The 17,311-nt window shown below is 41.2% G+C and overlaps 1 protein-coding gene across 7 annotated transcripts in view; it reads right to left on the bottom strand.

Moving 5' to 3' along the window:
* Positions 1-17,311, bottom strand: part of pparab (peroxisome proliferator-activated receptor alpha b) — an 82,871-nt gene that overhangs the window by 5,934 nt on the left and 59,626 nt on the right. For all 7 annotated transcript variants that reach the window (XM_063479278.1, XM_063479280.1, XM_063479279.1 and 4 more), the window contains 4 exons: positions 13,322-13,571; positions 10,986-11,149; positions 6,809-6,947; positions 2,709-2,908 (listed from right to left, as the gene is read on the bottom strand). In XM_063479278.1, coding sequence (XP_063335348.1) covers positions 2,709-2,908; positions 6,809-6,947; positions 10,986-11,149; positions 13,322-13,529 — 711 coding nt within the window. In that variant the 5' untranslated portion in view covers positions 13,530-13,571. The remainder of the gene's footprint in view (positions 1-2,708; positions 2,909-6,808; positions 6,948-10,985; positions 11,150-13,321; positions 13,572-17,311) is intronic.

Raw genomic sequence — 17,311 nt, 5'->3', positions numbered from 1 at the left:
GAACTGTCCTTATATTATATCACTGCTTGCCAAACTCCCCAGTCCACATGAACTACACAAATGTGTACTGGCATTACAATCATTTGAATTGTTTTCTAAACAGAAGACACTGCAGTGGAGTAATGCATAAAGAAGAGGGGGAGATACTAATCTTCACTTATAAAACTTGCATTGGTGAGACCTGGGTTTAGGCCTGGGTTGAAGTGACAAGCATTTGTATCCAGATCAATACATACAGTTAAGCCCATAATTATTCATACCCCTGCCAAATATTGACTTAAAGTTACTTTTGTTCAATATGCAAGTTCTTTTTTGAGCAGAAATGACACAGGTGTCTCCCCAAAGATAATAAGACGATGTACAAGAGGCATCATTGTGGAAAAAAATATTTCTCAGGTTTTATTTATATTTTAGCAAAAAGTATCATGTCCAGAATTATTCATACCCTTCTCAATAATCAATAGAAAAAAGCCTTTATTGGCTATTACAGCAATCAAACGGTTCCTATAATTGCAGACCAGCTTTCTGCATGTCTCCACAGGCATTTTTGCCCATTCATCTTTAGCAATGAGCTCCAAATCTTTCAGGTTGGAGGGTCTTCTTGCCATCACTCTGATCTTTAGCTCCCTCCACAGATTCTCAATTGGATTCAAGTCAGGACTCTGGCTAGGCCACTGCAAAACGTTACTGGTGTTGTCTGCTAACCATTTCTTCACCATGTTTGCTGTATGTTTTGGGTTATTGTCGTGCTAAAATGTCCACTGGTTCCCAAGGCCAAGTTTTTCTGCAGACTGCCTGATGTTGTTGTTGAGAATCTTCATGTATTGCTCTTTTTTCATGGTGCTGTTTACTGTGATTAGGTTCCCTGCTCCATTGGCTGAAAAACACCCCCAAAGCATTAGGTTCCCACCACCATGTTTGACAGTGGGGATGGTGTTCTTTGGGTTGAAGGCTTCTCCAATTTTATGCCAAATGATCACAATGATGCCAACATCATTGTGACCAAATAATTCAATTTTTGTTTCATCTGACCATAACACTGAAGACCAGAAACCTTCTTCTTTGTCCAGATGAGCATTTGCAAAGGCCAAATGAGCTTTTGCATGCCTTAGGAGTGCCTGGAGAAGTGGCTTTTTCCTTGGTCTGCATCCGTGGAACCCAACAGTGTCCGTTGGACTGTCTGGCTTGAGACATTGCCACCAGCAGAGCCCAGATTCACCAGAATGGCCTTGGTGGTGATCCTTGGATTCTTTTTCACCTCTCTCACTATTCTCCTGGCCAGCACAGGTGTCACTTTTGGCTTCCGACAACGTCCTCTGAGATTTTCCACAGTGCGGAACATCTTGTATTTTTTAATAATACTTTGCACTGTGGCCACTGGAACTTGAAAACATTTGGATATGGCCTTGTAGCCCATTCCTCACTTGTGAGCAGCCACAATGCACAGCTGCAGGTCCTCACTGAGTTCCTTTGTCTTAGCCATGACTGTCCACAGACCACCTGCAGAGAGCTGCTGTTTTTCATCTGTTGAGTTGATCAAAACAGCTATTTCCAATTAATCAGGGTAATTGGGATGCTTTAGAACAGCTTTGACTATTTGGAATGGTATGGAACTTTGGATTTTCCCAGAGACTGTGACAGTTTGTAAAGGGTATGAATAATTCTGGACATGATACTTTTTGCTCAAATGTAAATAAAAGCTGAGAAATATTTTTTTTCCACAATGATGCGTCTTGTACATCATCTTATTATCTTTTGTGAGACGCCTGTGTCATTTCCAGTCAAAAAATAACTTGCTAGTTGAATAAAAGTAACTTTAAGTCAAAATTTGCCAGGGGTATGAATAATTTTGGGCTTAACTGTATATATACATATATATTTAATAGTATCTGTATGAATAAAGTTAAATTTGACGAGACTTATTGAGATGTACATTTAACATGCCGCACTGTTGGAATTTGTACACAGACCCCTGGCAAGAATTACAACATGACTTTTATGGGCAGTTACGAGTTGTGTAAAAGTGCTGCGATAGCAAAGGTAGGTTAAAAAATATTCAGTCAGTGAGTACTTTCTACCCACTCTGCTTGTTCATCAGGAGCTTTGAAGCAGTGGATAAGATCTGTGCCTGAACTTGGATGCGCACTTGGACCGATCTGTCCCTCTTGACCCATTTTACACCTACACATCCATCCATGGAATTCACAGACTCTCTGGGCTGCAGTCCATGAACCTCTCCTTTTCTAGCCCCCCCCCCCGCTTTTTTTATCCCCCTTGGTAGGAAAGAAGCACATCAGAGGGGGGAATGCTTTTAGGGTGAATGGGAATGGGTGATAAAAAGAGCATACACATTAAGGGAAACGCACAGTGAAAGGCTAAGTAACAGGCTTGAGTAAGTACTTGCCCATCCTGTGTGCTGAATTGCTCTGCTGGTTGAGCAACTTATTTTTGTCATTGGCTGGCTGTGTCTAATCTCTAAGGGAGTGATTGCCAGGTCATATTGAGACATGACTTTGCAAAATGTATTTTATGTGCTCAGAAAGAGACTGAAATCACTCCAGCTGGGAAAAAATAAATTAAAAGTTACAAAACCGCATGACCTCGCACTATGAGGAAAAGCTGGAAATGGAAGAACGTACGAATATGAGGTCTACATGTGCAACACCTTTCACTCACCAACCCATTACTTTACTCACTAATCAACGTACAGCAGTGTTGGTCTTGCCCATGAGAATGGATCGAGCCTTGGCCTTGTTCATGTTGAAGTTCTTCAGGTAAGCCTCATAAATGTGCTTGGCCAGGGTCTTCTGGTCAGCTAGCTGGGGGTTTTCCACCTCCTTGTCCACGGTCACCATCTCCGCCTTTAGTTTTAGCTTCTCTGACTGGGGCATCCGACCAAACCGGATGGCTGCGGACAGCAGACAGAGAGATGGAGATGACTTTGTGGTGACATAAAAGTTTCGAATCATAGATTTATTTCAGTTACACCAAGTACAGTTCCAGTAAAAGCACCTTGCTAAATACAACTGTTTCAAGCCAACTTAAAAATGAAGGCAAAACATTAAATGTATCCAGAAAATTTAAAGGTTCTCTGCAAATTCAAAAACCTAATACTTTAATACAGTAGTACTGCAGAAAGCAAATCTGGTGCCAAACACCACAGAGGATGTGCAGACAGCCTTATATTGTATTCTAAAGAAGGGACTCTTGAATAACATACAAGCACAGGATGAATTTAGTGGAAGAGAATAGACGGATGGAATGGACAAGTTAAAACGGCATTTATAGCTGAACACAACAGAACGCATTCCACGATAACACCATAAACTTCCAATGCTGAGCTCAATCAAAGATGTAATTTAACTTGTATCTGCCCGTCTCAGTGCCAGCTTAAATTCAGTGGCTTATAGCCGGATGAAAGTACAAACATCGAAGAAACAAGAGACTTGTTTCATGAAGACAATTTAGTTCCCCTGGCTTTTGCCAAAACATCTCGCTATGCCTGAACATGTACAATAAATCGCTAGCAAAGAAAACAGTTTAAAAGGTCGGGAAAAACACTTTACCATAGAAGGTTCAGTCAAATATGTAACAATTTTCAGTGCATCAGAAATATCCTGTGCTATATGAAACATTATGCAAGGATAAAAAGAAAAAAAAAAGAGATGGTAAACATGTCTGCTTGCCATTGAAAGGCAAATGGACTTTTTGTGCATTACAGTCATGACATAAGTTAGCACAAATTACAAAGTGGGCAACATTTGCTTGAAACGTTCTTCAACAACATGTGTTAATAAGCGCTATTTCTCTATGAGAGGATGCTGGCATCGCTCAGACTGTCTGATCCCATTTGACTAATGAGATTAGAGGTGAACTATTTCCAACCCCTCTTCACTAGTTTAAATGTGCACAAGCTGTTTTACTCAAACACAAATCTGCACGTCTATGTGAGGAGACCAGCTGTACTAACTGCCTGTTTTTTATGAGCCCATAAAAGCATAAAAAAAAAAAAAAAATCAGATATTTATTGATGGTTGCTTACAAAATGAATCCGAGCATACTGAAGAGGACTGCGCAAGGATGAGACCTTGAGCTGGCAGGCAGCACGAGGGCCCATTAGATTACTGCTCAGAATGTGGATGGATCATCTGAAGCTAGTAAAGCTCCATGGTGGGCGCCTGGCCAGGAGCCAAGTCCAATTAAGATGTGAGGAAGTGATTGATGCTAAGCTTCCTGTAAGTCTAATTCCTAAGAGACAGTATGAGGGGATAAGCGTGGAAGGGAGCTGAAGGTGGGCAGGGGTCAGTCCGTCAGTCTGCTGAGCCGTCTGCGTCTTGTCAGCAAATGAAATACGTGAGGAAATAAGTTGCTGGATTTGAGAAAACTTTCAGTCCCTTTTGCTAATAAAGAGTTTTGCTGTTGCAATGCTTAGAAACAAAGTGTTTAGGTAAAGAAAAGTGTGATGTGTGTATTTTTGGGTGAATGAAGCTTGTATTAAAAAAGTACTTTGAGTGTTCATTTAGAGTAGAAAAGCACTTTAAACCATGATGAAGTATAACGTTATGACCACCGGCCTAGATATTGTCTTGGTCCTCTTTGGCTGCTAAAAACAGCCCTGGCTCCTCAGGGAAAGACTCCTGAGGGTGTGCTGTGATATCTGGCACCAAGATGTTAGCAACATATCCTTTAAGTCCTCAAAGCTGAGAGCTGAGGCCTCCATGGATCAAACACCTCAAACTTGTGCTCAAACCATTCCTGAACCATTTTTACTTTGTGGCAGGGTGCATTATCCTGCTGAAAGAGGCCATCAGGGAATCCCGCCTCCATGAAAGGGTCACGTGGTCTGCAGTATTGCTTAAGTAGGCGGTATGCATGAAGTAACATCCACATGGATGGCAGGACCCAAAAGAAAAAAAAAATCTGACTGCCCATCCCTGACTCATTTGTGTATTCTGACACCTTTCTATCAGAATCAGCATTAAATATTTTTCACCAATTTGAGCTACAATAGCTTGTCTGTTAGATCGGACCACACTGGCGATCCTTCACTCCTGTGCATCAGTCATCCTGTCACTGGTTCACCACTGTTCTTTCCATGGACCACCTTTGACAGATACTGACCGCTGCAGACTGGGAACACCCCAAAAGAGGTGCAGTTTTGGAGATGCTCTGACCCAGCCGTCTAGCCATCACAATTTAGCTCTTGTCAAACTCGCTCAAATTCTCACGCTTGCCTGTTTTTCCTGATTTTAACATGTCAACTATCAGGTCAAAATGTTCATTTGCTCCCTGATATATCCCCCCCACTAACAGGTGAGTCAGTCTGATCACTGCCTGATCGGTGTACCAGTCCATTTTTCGATTACGTTTTGGAAATAAAGACTTTTACATAAACTACATGCTGAGACTGAAATGTAAATGTAACCATTTTTATTCTAAACTTCTTCACCTTTCTGTTGATGCTTGAACTTTGAATGTCTGATCGGTTTACATTTCAAAATTAAAAAAAAATTTAAAATGCAAACCTTGGTGAGGATCTTCCATTGTGGCTACTGTAAATGACTCTAAATCGATACAAAGAGACATACAAAAATAGCCGTGCTGTGGTCCTGTGGTGTCACCACACCTCCAAAGATCAGGTTGTAAGGTTGCGACGGTCTCACATACCCCCAAGTTCCTGTCCTCGCTTACATTTTGCTCAATGAAGTCAATAACATAAACCATAAGAGGAGGGGTAACCTAAACTATATCTCAACAGAGAAGGCTTTATTCGGTCAATCTCTCCAGAGAGAAATCAAAGCTGTTACACGTCCACAGGTTCGCTACCACCAGCGTGGAATATCGGCAAAGTGTGCACACACTCTGTGTGCACGGACTGGCTGCATTGACCTTTTTGATACCTTTAGCAGAAGTCCACTCATACAAACACATACACTCATGTTTTCGATCAGTACAATGACCTTAGCCCAGGGTCAACATGACATGCTATATTTTGAGTGTAAATATCATTTCACACATAATATTTTTGTATTTAAAAGAAAGACAGCCCACACCAAGGAGGGAATCTTTTAAGCTTTTCCAATTGTGAAATCCTTGTGTTCCAACATGCATATCTCCCCTTACACTGAGAGAGAAATAGAGGTTATTGCTGCAAAACACAATATTTCTTTTCAGTGTCCAAGTGAATAGAACTATGCGGAAGTTCAACGAACTAGTAACGGTGATAAATTAGCAATACTGAGAACCACTTAAACTCTTAATAATTTGCTCTCCTGATGTTCTCCATGTGCTAAATGTGCACAAAATCTGACTATTAGTGAGCTCCAGGTATTTGCAAGCTGAAAATAAAAAAAGATCGGGTGGAGGGACGCACAAGGTCATGTGATTTTCCCTTCCTGTTTGCACATCTGCACCAAATGGGTCAAGCAGTTTCAGCCAATGTAATTATAATGCAATACGATTATAGCACTGCCATGACAGAGAACGGGCGTGCCTTCCATCTGCAGGTTTGTTTCTGGTCTATTTCTGAATAAAAAGAGTGGAAATTGTCCAAAGGTTAAATGAAGACGGCATATAAATCTATATTCGCCTGAATTAGGTGTCAGTTAGGGACCTGCCTTAACATGCATCTGAACACCCAACTGTCTGATGGCTTATTTGTGCTAATTATGTGGGTACGTGCCTGTTCAATCTTTCCTGGCAGCAGCACAACTGTGCTACTCTGTTAAGTAGTCTGTGTTTACAAGTAACAAGCACGATGGACGTGTGGATGTGTGCTTCTGAGCTCGAAGCACTGCCCAGGACTCACCATTGTGGGACATTCCCACTGACAGGCACTTCTGGAAGCGGCAGTATTGGCACTTGTTGCGGTTCTTTTTTTGGATTTTGCAGCGACGTTCACACTTGTCATACTCCAGCTTCAGACGGATGGTCCGTCGAAAAAAACCCTGGAGGGTTGAGGGGAGGGGTTAAAAAAAAGAGCATAAGAAATGTAATTAGTGCTCACATGAAGCAAACGTGTTTTCATTTGACCAGACTGCTCAGGCACAAAGTGAAGTACTCTTTGAGAAAGTTCATAAAAAATAAAATAAAACAAAGTAAAGTTTACATTTTACTTTTAATAAAGTTAGCCGATCAGCAGCCAGTTTCAGAAATAAAATTATCGGCTCCCCACTGTATTAAGACGATAATCATGGGAAAAGCAGCTCTTTGTTCACAAAGCAATACCACCAGTTTCCTTCTGTTTACACAACCTTAACACAAAGCAATATTTAACTTTGGTTAGGAACAGATGGACCAAACAGCACTTATAGTTCATCGAAGGGTAGGAAAATGTCCTGGGGAGGTGCTTCATAACACATTTATCCTTTACTTACTAACAGCAAGCTTCAAAGATTTCATCCAAAACTCAGTCAATCAGTTTGCTAAAGTACGTACGGAGCAAGAATACACAGACGTGTGACAGTCATGTGAGCTCGCAACGCCGGCTGACTTTCACCTACTAACCCTGAGCCTGACACTGGCACACAAGCAGGTATACAATAACACGGTGATGGAAAAGAAATTCAGATTCGCTCAAGTGGGCTGCATGCTGGCTTTGCTTACATCCAGTGTCATCCTGAATGAATGTCCTGACATGGTGAGGGTCATGTTTCTATTACTGATCGCTGACCAAACATCAGAGAAGAACTAAACAAAAACAGGTGTGCGTGTGTGTGTGTGCGTGTGTGTGTGTGCGTTACAAGAAAATTATTGACAACTATTGGTTTCCATGGTTGTTGTTTCCTTATTTTTTAATTAATTAATTAATTAATTTTTACACAAATAAAAAAATTATATTTGAAAAAAAAGCACTTATAAATCAGTATATGGATGAGGCAGGGTGCTTAATGGTCATGCTTTACATTAAATATGGATATTTGTGTATATAAAAAGCAATACTTTTAGATATGTGTATTTAAATAATTATTGGTCAATGTACACAGATATATATAAAGATATTTTAACACGTTGACGCCGTGAAGCCCCACGCACGGGGCGATCCGCAGTAACTCGCTAACAGAGATTTGCCACGTTAATGCGGTTATGGTGTTAACGTCATTTTAATGAGATTAATGCTGGCAGCACTAATATATATTAATCTAAAAAAGCCTGTGTATTCAATAAGTATATTTATTTAGCACATATATGTATAGATTTGATTGTATAATGAAAACTTTTACACATATAACAGGGGTGGGGGAACTCCAGGCCTCGAGGGCCGGTGTCCTTGATCCAACACAGCTGATTCAAACAGCTAAATTACCTCCTCAACATGTCTTGAAGTTCTTCAGAGGCCTGGTAATGAACTAATCACTTCATTCAGGTGTGTTGACCCAGGGTGATATCTAAAACCTGCAAGGCACTGGCCCTCGAGGCCTGGAGTTCCCCACCCCTGGCGTATAATGACCTAAAGCACGGGTGTCAAACTCCAGTCCTCGAGGGCCGGCGTCCTGAAGCTTTTCTATGTGTCCCTGCTGCAGCACACCTTAATAAAATTAGTAGGTCATTAGCAAAACTTGACTACATGCTGAAGTGGCAATTCAGTCATTTAATTCATGTTACAGCAGCTCATTAGTGAATTAACGTGGTACAATAATAGTACTTTTAGAAATACAATTTTCCAAACACATTTATTTAGCAAGCAGTCAAGTTCTACAGAGTCTTGTTAATGACCCATTTTCACTCAGCTGTATTGCAGCAGAGAGACATTTAAAAGTTTCAGGACACCAGCCCTCGAGGACTGGAGTTATACACTCCTGACCCTGGAGCTTCCTACTACTCCTTTTCCAATGGGAAATCATTTTTCTTTTTTTTCACGTGAATATGATAGCTTTCTTTTACTTCATGTTCGTTTATTTCTTTTGTTAATTAACATTTCTTTCTTATATCTTTGAAATAAATACTTCGATTCCATGGTTTGCCTGTGCAATCATCAGTAGCTTGTAACAGAAAAACCTTTATCAACATTAAACGAAGTTAAAATCATATCTTCATTCATTCATATTTTTTTAATTTTGGCTAAACTACTGCTGTTTTTCCTCAACTGTAACTTTGATTGTGGCTTATTTAGTCATACATATTTCAGAATTTCATTAAGTTTCTCGAATACTTCCTACAGTTTCTTCCACCAGTCCAGTAACCCTATTACTGCCATCATTGTCACTCACTCAGCTCAAGGTGACAGAAGGACTCACTTTCTTCTCACAGCTGCCATCAGCAATGTGAGAACTCCTGCTCTACATAATCGTTTCTCAGTTATTGAGTGCTTTAAGAGAACGTGAGGATAACGCTGTTTAAATTCGTAATTAAAGGCACAATTTCTAGATTTTCTGGTTATGATCAAGAAATGCTGACTTCTCCCATTCAACTCATGTTCAAAGTTTGGGGCTTAACATTAACCTTTAGTACTTTCAGGCCACCTCTTATAGATATGCACTGACATGACTTTTTCCTAAAAGTATAGGCTGAACAAATTTACCTTGACTTCGGAGAAATGTCTTTGATTTATTGTTTTACAGTCTTAAGACTTGCTGTAAAACAACTCTGGCTGACCTGTGGACTGACCTCAGGTAGCATCTACTACAGATACATCTGTATCAAAGCACTGATCTACAGTCACGCAACACATATCCCACACATGATTATTCCATTTTATCTGAGTTTTACTATCACTTCCCCAAAAACCATCCTCCCCATTGTGGCTGATACATCTAAGTTAAGTGTATTTACAGAGCGCCAAAGTACAGACGTCCTCCGATTTAGCCGCTATTTCTTCCAGATTGTTTACCTGAAGTAAGCGACAGCCAGCAGTAGCTGAAAAACATCTCAAGTCACACCGTCTTTGACCCTTAGTTTATCTTAAGACGGCCTTGGTTTCCTCTTCAACAACTGGTAAACAATTAACTGAATGACTAATAAGCAACCATGTGTAAAGGCCAAATGTGACATTTATGATGTTGTTATAAGCCATCATTAGTCACAAGACACACACTGCACCTGGATTCAGTCTGGATTTTCCTTCTTTTTTTAGTGTTATACCTAAAAATAAGAAATAATTTACTCTTTTGAAACTGGTTAACTTGGGTTAAGCTGACTTTCTGTGCCTCACTGAGGGTGGCGTATGGAGAAGGAGATTGGATGGATATTGGTGGTAAAGATTAGGCAGGGCATAGGGTGAAAAGATAAGTGCGCTCATCTGGCAAGAGTGACCTATGAAGTCTCTCGAGCATAATGGCAGAAACACTTTTTCGACAATAGCTACATTCGCCAAGGAGGTTTTGACTTTGTTAGCATTGCATTATTTATTAAACATTTAAAGGAATTTTATACAACAATTACATGAATGCTACACATGTAGTATAGGCACATATGAAAAAACTAATTACAGTACTCCTGCGATTATCCGAGGGGTTACATTCTGGAATGTAGAAACCATGTTTATTTTATTATTTTTATATATTTAAAACCATAAAAACCCTCCTCACACTCCTATAAAACCTTTCTACCCTAAACACTTTTGAGATACATCCTTACGTATTTTAAAAACATTTGTATGTGCGTACATCACAGCATACCTACAGGCTGCAGAAACCTGCGATATAACAAAATTCCTGTGATATAAATTTATAGATAAATCCGGGATTGTAGCGAGTCCGCAAAACGTGAACCGCGATGTGGCGTGGGAATACTGTACACTCAAAATCTGAGTATGTCAAGTATATTAAATTCAAAAAGGCAAATAACAAAAGCCTGCACTTTACATTTGTTTTTACAGCACTACAAACGTCTTAAAGTGCATTTAAAAAGACCGAAGAAAACAAAATGAGTGCTTAAAAAAATACAACACAATTCTCTTAAAAGTAAATACTGCCCAGAGAGTGAGCTGCCTTGCCGTGTGCGCTCTCAGAGCACTTCTTCTTTATTTTACAAAATCTTTATCTCACCTTGCAGCCCTCGCAGGCATGGACTCCGTAGTGGTAGCCCGAGGCGCGGTCAGAACACACTCGGCACTCCAGGTTCAGTGATGTGGATGAAGATGACAATTCCTCCTGGCTAGCCACCACGCCGTAAACAACCGATGATGGGCTGGATGCTGGCGTAAGCGCATCTAATAAAACAAGCATGCACATGATTACATTTTTTCCTGATATATAATAATAGATTGCTCTAAATGACACTAATATTTAATGGTAACTAAACAGATCTGGGTTTTTTACTATTTGTCGACAAACGCTATTATAATTTTAAGTGAAGTAAGAAATGGCACAAAAAAACTAAAATGAAATGAATATTCACAAGCTTGTACAGAGGACGGAATCACTGAGAACCAAAGACAGAAGTGGCCGAGTGTCTGAAGGTCACAAAATGAAAAGAAAAAGCTTTTCCAAAAATCCTAGTTTTTGGATCCTTGCATTATTTTACTTTACACACAAACAAAACCATAGTTTCGTCTCATCTGACCAAAGGTAGCACTTCCAGTTTGCCCGCATACTTCAGTCTGGCTTGAAGGTGTCTCTTCTTCTTGATCTGCAAGCTCTCAGTCCATTCCCGTGCAGGATTCTGGTGACTGTCTTCTTTGAGACTACAGATCCTGACATAGCTGAGTCTCTCACTAGTGTCTTGGCAGTTGTTCTGGGGTCTTCAAACACATTTCTCACTAGTTTTCTTTCAGAGTCTTTGAAATCTTTCACTTCCTACCTCTGCCAGGCTTGTTCTGTACTTTGTAGCTCTCTTTGAATTTCTTGATGATGCTTCTCACTCCAGTTCTTGTTCATATGGAAATGCTGTGATAACTTTCTATATCCATCTCCTGCTTTGTCAGACAATTCTTTTTCTGCTCTGTTATTGTGTGCAGATAGAAATAATTATTTCTAAAGAAAACTAGTATATTTAGAAATGCTATGTTGAAAATCCCTCGATCTGTTATAAGAGCACTGCACAAAAGTTTGACCCCCAAAAATGTAAATTTCACAGAGCCGCCTCATCCTATGTATAAATAAAATTGCAAGCTTGAGAAATTTGAACTACATGTAATGATTGACATCTGCACATTCACCTCTCTCTGCCAAAGAGCTGGTGAATCTGAAGCGCAGTTGCACCTCTATGACCCAACAAGGACAGCCCACTCCATCACAGCATTTACTTACAGATATTAACACGCTGTGATGTACTGCCTGTCACAAACATAGCATCATTATGTAGTACTATTACAGATCCTCGTCATGGATGACAGGTCATGGGGTTTGCTGCGTGTTGCCAACAGCTTTCCATTTCCACACTGCAAAGGGAACGTGGTTGGTAGAACTTGCTTGGTACACAAATAGCGCAGATGAAATGGTACAAAACAGTGGCACTAAGTCAAGCCACATGAGTTTTGGCGAGAGATGCCAGCACAGGGATAAGCAGCATTTGGCAGTGAGCTGTGTTCCAGCTTGGGGCAAGTGCACATGTTTTGACTGAGAGCAGAGAGTGAAAGCATATGAGCTTCTGCTCCTGTCTTTCACCGTGTTTGCGCTCCTAAACACCCATAAATCGCATGCACCCTCACACTGCCTTTTCCGTGATGTCATCAAATGTTTCTCTGATGCTCAGTGCTCTTCCACCCCCCTTCTTCCAAGTCTTACATGTACTCTTCACAGCTCCTTCACTTGTTGCATTTCTTTTTTTTTGTAACATGTAAATTTCCCAGACCCCTTCTATTCAGGAGGAAACACAGAAGCAAATTGGATGTTTCCTGAGAGGTTTTGCATGGTGGTTTAGGAATGTGTAAATTCCTTGTTGGATATGGGGCAAAGAGAAAAGCTGGAAGGGGAAGGGAAAAAAAGAGGTAAAACTAGAGAGTCACAAGGATGACAGGCGAATAAGGCCAGAGGAGAAAAACGGAAAAACGGTGGAAATACTGAATGGAAAGAAAGGAAATCTATAAGGAGACTCAGATATCACACCGATCGCTAAAAGGGCAATTTCTCAAAGCATTAGAAAGTGTATTAGTCTGGAGAGAGGAGACTGAGAAAAAGTTTGTCAGGACAACAGATAATGTAGTACAGCCTTGTAAGAGAAAAAGGTTAAAAAGGCCAAAGTGAGTTTCTTATCTAAACCTCAATTTGGAGCAAAAAAGGGATTAGGGGGCTAAACTGAAGGACTCCTGGTTTGACAACAACAAGAATGGCAAGGAGATTACACTGAGGTGCTGGGATATTGTGAAACCAGCGCGAGAAAGCAAACCACTCATGGTCTGACTGTAACTCTTAAAAACAAAAAGAAATCACACTTAATTTACCGAGGACGGTGGACCCATCAGAGCCGTGGCTGGAGGATTGGTATTTTGGGACACCAAAGGAGCTAAGAGCGTCGTCGCTGATGGACTGGGAGATGTCCTGGAGCTGCTCCATGCTACCCATGAAATCATCATCAGCACACAGGGGACTGCCCAGCACCGAGTCCTCCAGGGGAGAGGGGGGATGGTACTGGGTCTCCATGTCGACCATTGTGGTGATGGGAGAAGGCTGGCGGCACTCTCACTCATCAAACTGGAGACCAGGGACAAGGGTGCAAGGGAGGGGAAACAAACATAGGTCAAAGAGGTCAAATAGAAACACGGGCTGGCCAACAGAGATTAAAAAGTCACCCCGATTTTTACATTTGTATTTGTACTAAAAGCTCACATGAGCTTGCCAATATGGCCACGACATCATGCTGATGTTCTGCAGGTATAATGCTTATTATGTTTATCATTTTTGTATAGCAGTTAGCAGACATTGTTAACAGATTTTTTTTTGACCTGATAATACTAACCAGCTTTTTCTGGTCATTTTGGTTTTTAGGGTCTGCACAAAATGTAAAATGGCAATCTAAAGAAAAGTAAAGGCTTCTGAGTAGACATCTCAGCTAATGAGTCGACGCTGAAATGTCCGAGGACTGCCAGAGAGCGAGGGGTCTAAGGATTTAAACTCTCACTGTGGACATCTATATAAAACTTTATAGCACTCTATCCAAAGGTTGCTCAGATATCTCAGTATGCCGACAGACTAAGAGACCAAACACTAACAGTACCTTTATCATCGTCAACACAGCTGAGTAAAACTCCATTATCTTTCACTGCAAATGATTCAAAACAGCTCTGAATAACACGTTCAGGCCTCATGAGAAGGGCTGACGCAACATGTGGCCATCAATACGCTGACCCATGTGCAACAGCTGTTGCACATGGGTCAGCAGGCCATGAAGGAATGAAGCACACGGAGTATCTTATGACACAACACGGGCCTCTCTACTCCCCTTAGCTATTCACCGCACGTAGAGTAACCATATCCACACAAAACCTTAGTGCTGAAATAAGAGAAAGACTGAGGGTAGAAATATAGACTGAAGACATGTGGAGGCACGAATGTAGGACAGTTACTCCAGCTATAGGCTGTGCTGTAATAGGAAGGCTGGGTCTGAGGTTGGCTAGAAGACACATAAGAGACTGGCATGGCGTATAGATGGATGAAACTTTGCTGAATTGCACAGTGGATGCTGGGAGGAGCTACACAGTTGCTTCTTAGGCTTAGCGTAAGAATGGTATTGGGAATGGACCCCGCATCGCATAATTCAACTTTGTAAAGTGGGTCAATCTTTAGTAAGCTCATTCCATCAGGCCATGCTAAGGACATGAAACAAGGGGAAGAAGAGGGTGACAGTGAGATAAGGGTGAGGATATGACCACAAGACAGCAGCTGCTGGATGTTCTCAGCCAATCCTCGCCTTAACACTTGACTGCCTAGAGCAGGGGTCGGCAACCCTAGGCACGCGTGCCACAGCTGGCACGCGAAGGGTTAACTGATGGCACGACCATAGCTGGACTGGCCATCGGGCAAACCCGGCATTCGCTCGGTGGGCCGATTTTTATTTTTATTTATTTTTTTGTAACGGTATAAACAATGAAAGGAGGTGGATTGGCCAGATGTTGGCCGGTGTGTAAAAATAACTCAGTTGTTTGGTGGTGGCTATGGCGGAGCTTCCACAGATTCAGTAACATTAGCAAGTGGTGGAGGCCAGCAGGTGGATGAGGGAAAGGGGAGGCAGGAGGAGGAGAGACCCGAGGCAGCACTGATCCGAGTGCCAGGTGAACTGAACTTCAGGTAAGAAGTTATGTCCTGCAGTCTATCTGGGTCAGATATAAACCAAGTTTAGGTGTAGTTTATTTTCGTTGTGCTGACTTTTTACAGTCAGTTACAATAACTCGTACTGCATACTAGCTAGCATGACGGAGTTTTCATCAGCATTGTTGTAGCGAACTTTATTTTATTCATAGGGTTAATTAGTAGAGTTGCCAGCCGTCCCCTAAAAAGACGGAATCGTCCCGCATTCAGAGAAAATATTACGTGTTTTGTATTGAGCTGAAAAGGAACACAGTTTGTCCCGTACTTCAGCTAGTATGGAAAAAGACAAAGCTGGATTTATTCTGTCTTTACGCTGCACAGCTGCCTCTTCTTCTCTCATTCTGTCCCCCTCCTCTCCTGTTGCTACTTCAATCATGAAACCGATCAATGATCAGCTGATCGGCTTTTCTGGAGCAAGTTCTGTCTCTCTTGTTTGTTTATCGCCCACTTTGCGCCAGAAAGAGGAAACCGCCGGACAACAGCAACAGCACCATGTTTAAGCTTGATCAGCTGTTGTTAGAATTTATTTAATATTAATTTCTAGTATCAGCTGATGTTTGCTGGAGCCACAGCTGTAAAAGCTGCTGGTCGTGATATCGGTTTGGTTATCTGGTGAGAGGGAAACATGAAGATGAAACCAGGAGATGTCCTTACTGAATCATCAGAGCTGAACAGGTGATGGAGAAACAGGTTTACCTTTTAGGTGACATGAATGAGTTGAAGGGAAGTTATGAACTGTTTCTGAGAGACAAATAATACCAGGATCCTTTTCTAAGTAGCTGACAGCTGGTAAGTGTGCAGGGGCGGCTCTAGCAAAGTTTTGCTAGGGGGCCAGGTAGGGCATTACCGGGAAAGGGGGGCACAAAGAAATACTTTTCTTTCTTATTCTCATTTAAAATGTCTCGCTTTTATTAAATAATTATCTGAATCTTACAACCAAAGTTTTTATCTGACGTAAAATGAATAGAAATCATACATATACCAACAGGACAGTGTACATCACTGTCACAACAGCGTTTGTTTTCATTCAAAGGCTTTATGGCTTTAATACCTGGTGGGGCGGTCTTTAGTCAAAATTCCCGGGCTGATTTTTTTGTCCCAGTCCAGCCCTGGGCACGACACGCAGTGAAGTAATCTGAGAAGGTGCATTAAAAAATAAATGGCCGCGCCAGCGGTGCACATCGCAAATTAGCTCGCATAGAAACATTAGTTGTGCCGCTTCTTAATGACGGTATCTTAGCTAACAACCCCAACTACCAGATTCAACTTGTAATTGGCTAAAAATAACTTAGCCTACTGGTGAGGGGGATGTTGTTAGCTTTCCACATTCTGACACTTCAAAAGCTTCAGGAGCTGTCCGCTCAGCACAGCATCAGCACCACGGAAATACACGGGTACATCCGTAGACTCGAGACAGAATTCACAGTGCGTCTTTGGGACTTTCAGGTGTATGGACCAATGTTTTATTTTCTGATCAAACCAGAAATCTTTAATGAGCAGCTAGATTTGTCTTGCATTAACTGGCTGAGTTAATGCCAGTTAATGCAACATCGAAGCAGCTGGAATCCATGGATGTGCGTGTTCATGGAACTTGCATTTTCACCTGCTGGACATCACTACCTGACAAGTTTAACTGTCTTCAGAACATTGCAGAGACCTTATTGACAGTACTTGGCTCTACATATCTGTGTGAGCAGATTTTCTCTCTCATGAAGAGTGTCCTCAGGTAGCCGTCTGAATGCTGGACACTCGGAGACCTGTGTCTCTGAGTGGGAGACCAGAGATCACATTAACATCCCTGTGTATCCCTGTATTAACAAACATGCCATATTAGCCCAGTTTATTTTACTTATCATTGTTGTGAGGAGACCATAAATAGCATTTGTATTTTCTGTTGTACAGTTCATTTGCTTTATGGAGTTCTTGTTATGGATAAAAAGTGTCTTTTTTTTGTTTCGAAACAGCTGATAACTATTCGCTGATAGCTGCCAACATCTGCAAACAAATATAATTCTATAAAGTGGTTCTATATAGTATGTAACTGTTAATATAGAGCGTTATTAAATTTATTGCTAATGCAATCATATGGCACACTGGCTTCTGAGGAAATTTTAGATGGCACTCGC

The sequence above is a fragment of the Pelmatolapia mariae genome, linkage group LG7 (assembly GCF_036321145.2).
Source record: "Pelmatolapia mariae isolate MD_Pm_ZW linkage group LG7, Pm_UMD_F_2, whole genome shotgun sequence".
Taxonomy (NCBI): Eukaryota; Metazoa; Chordata; class Actinopteri; order Cichliformes; family Cichlidae; genus Pelmatolapia; species Pelmatolapia mariae.
The sequence above is the reverse complement of the archived record's forward strand: the minus strand, read 5'-3'. Positions and strand labels throughout refer to the sequence as shown.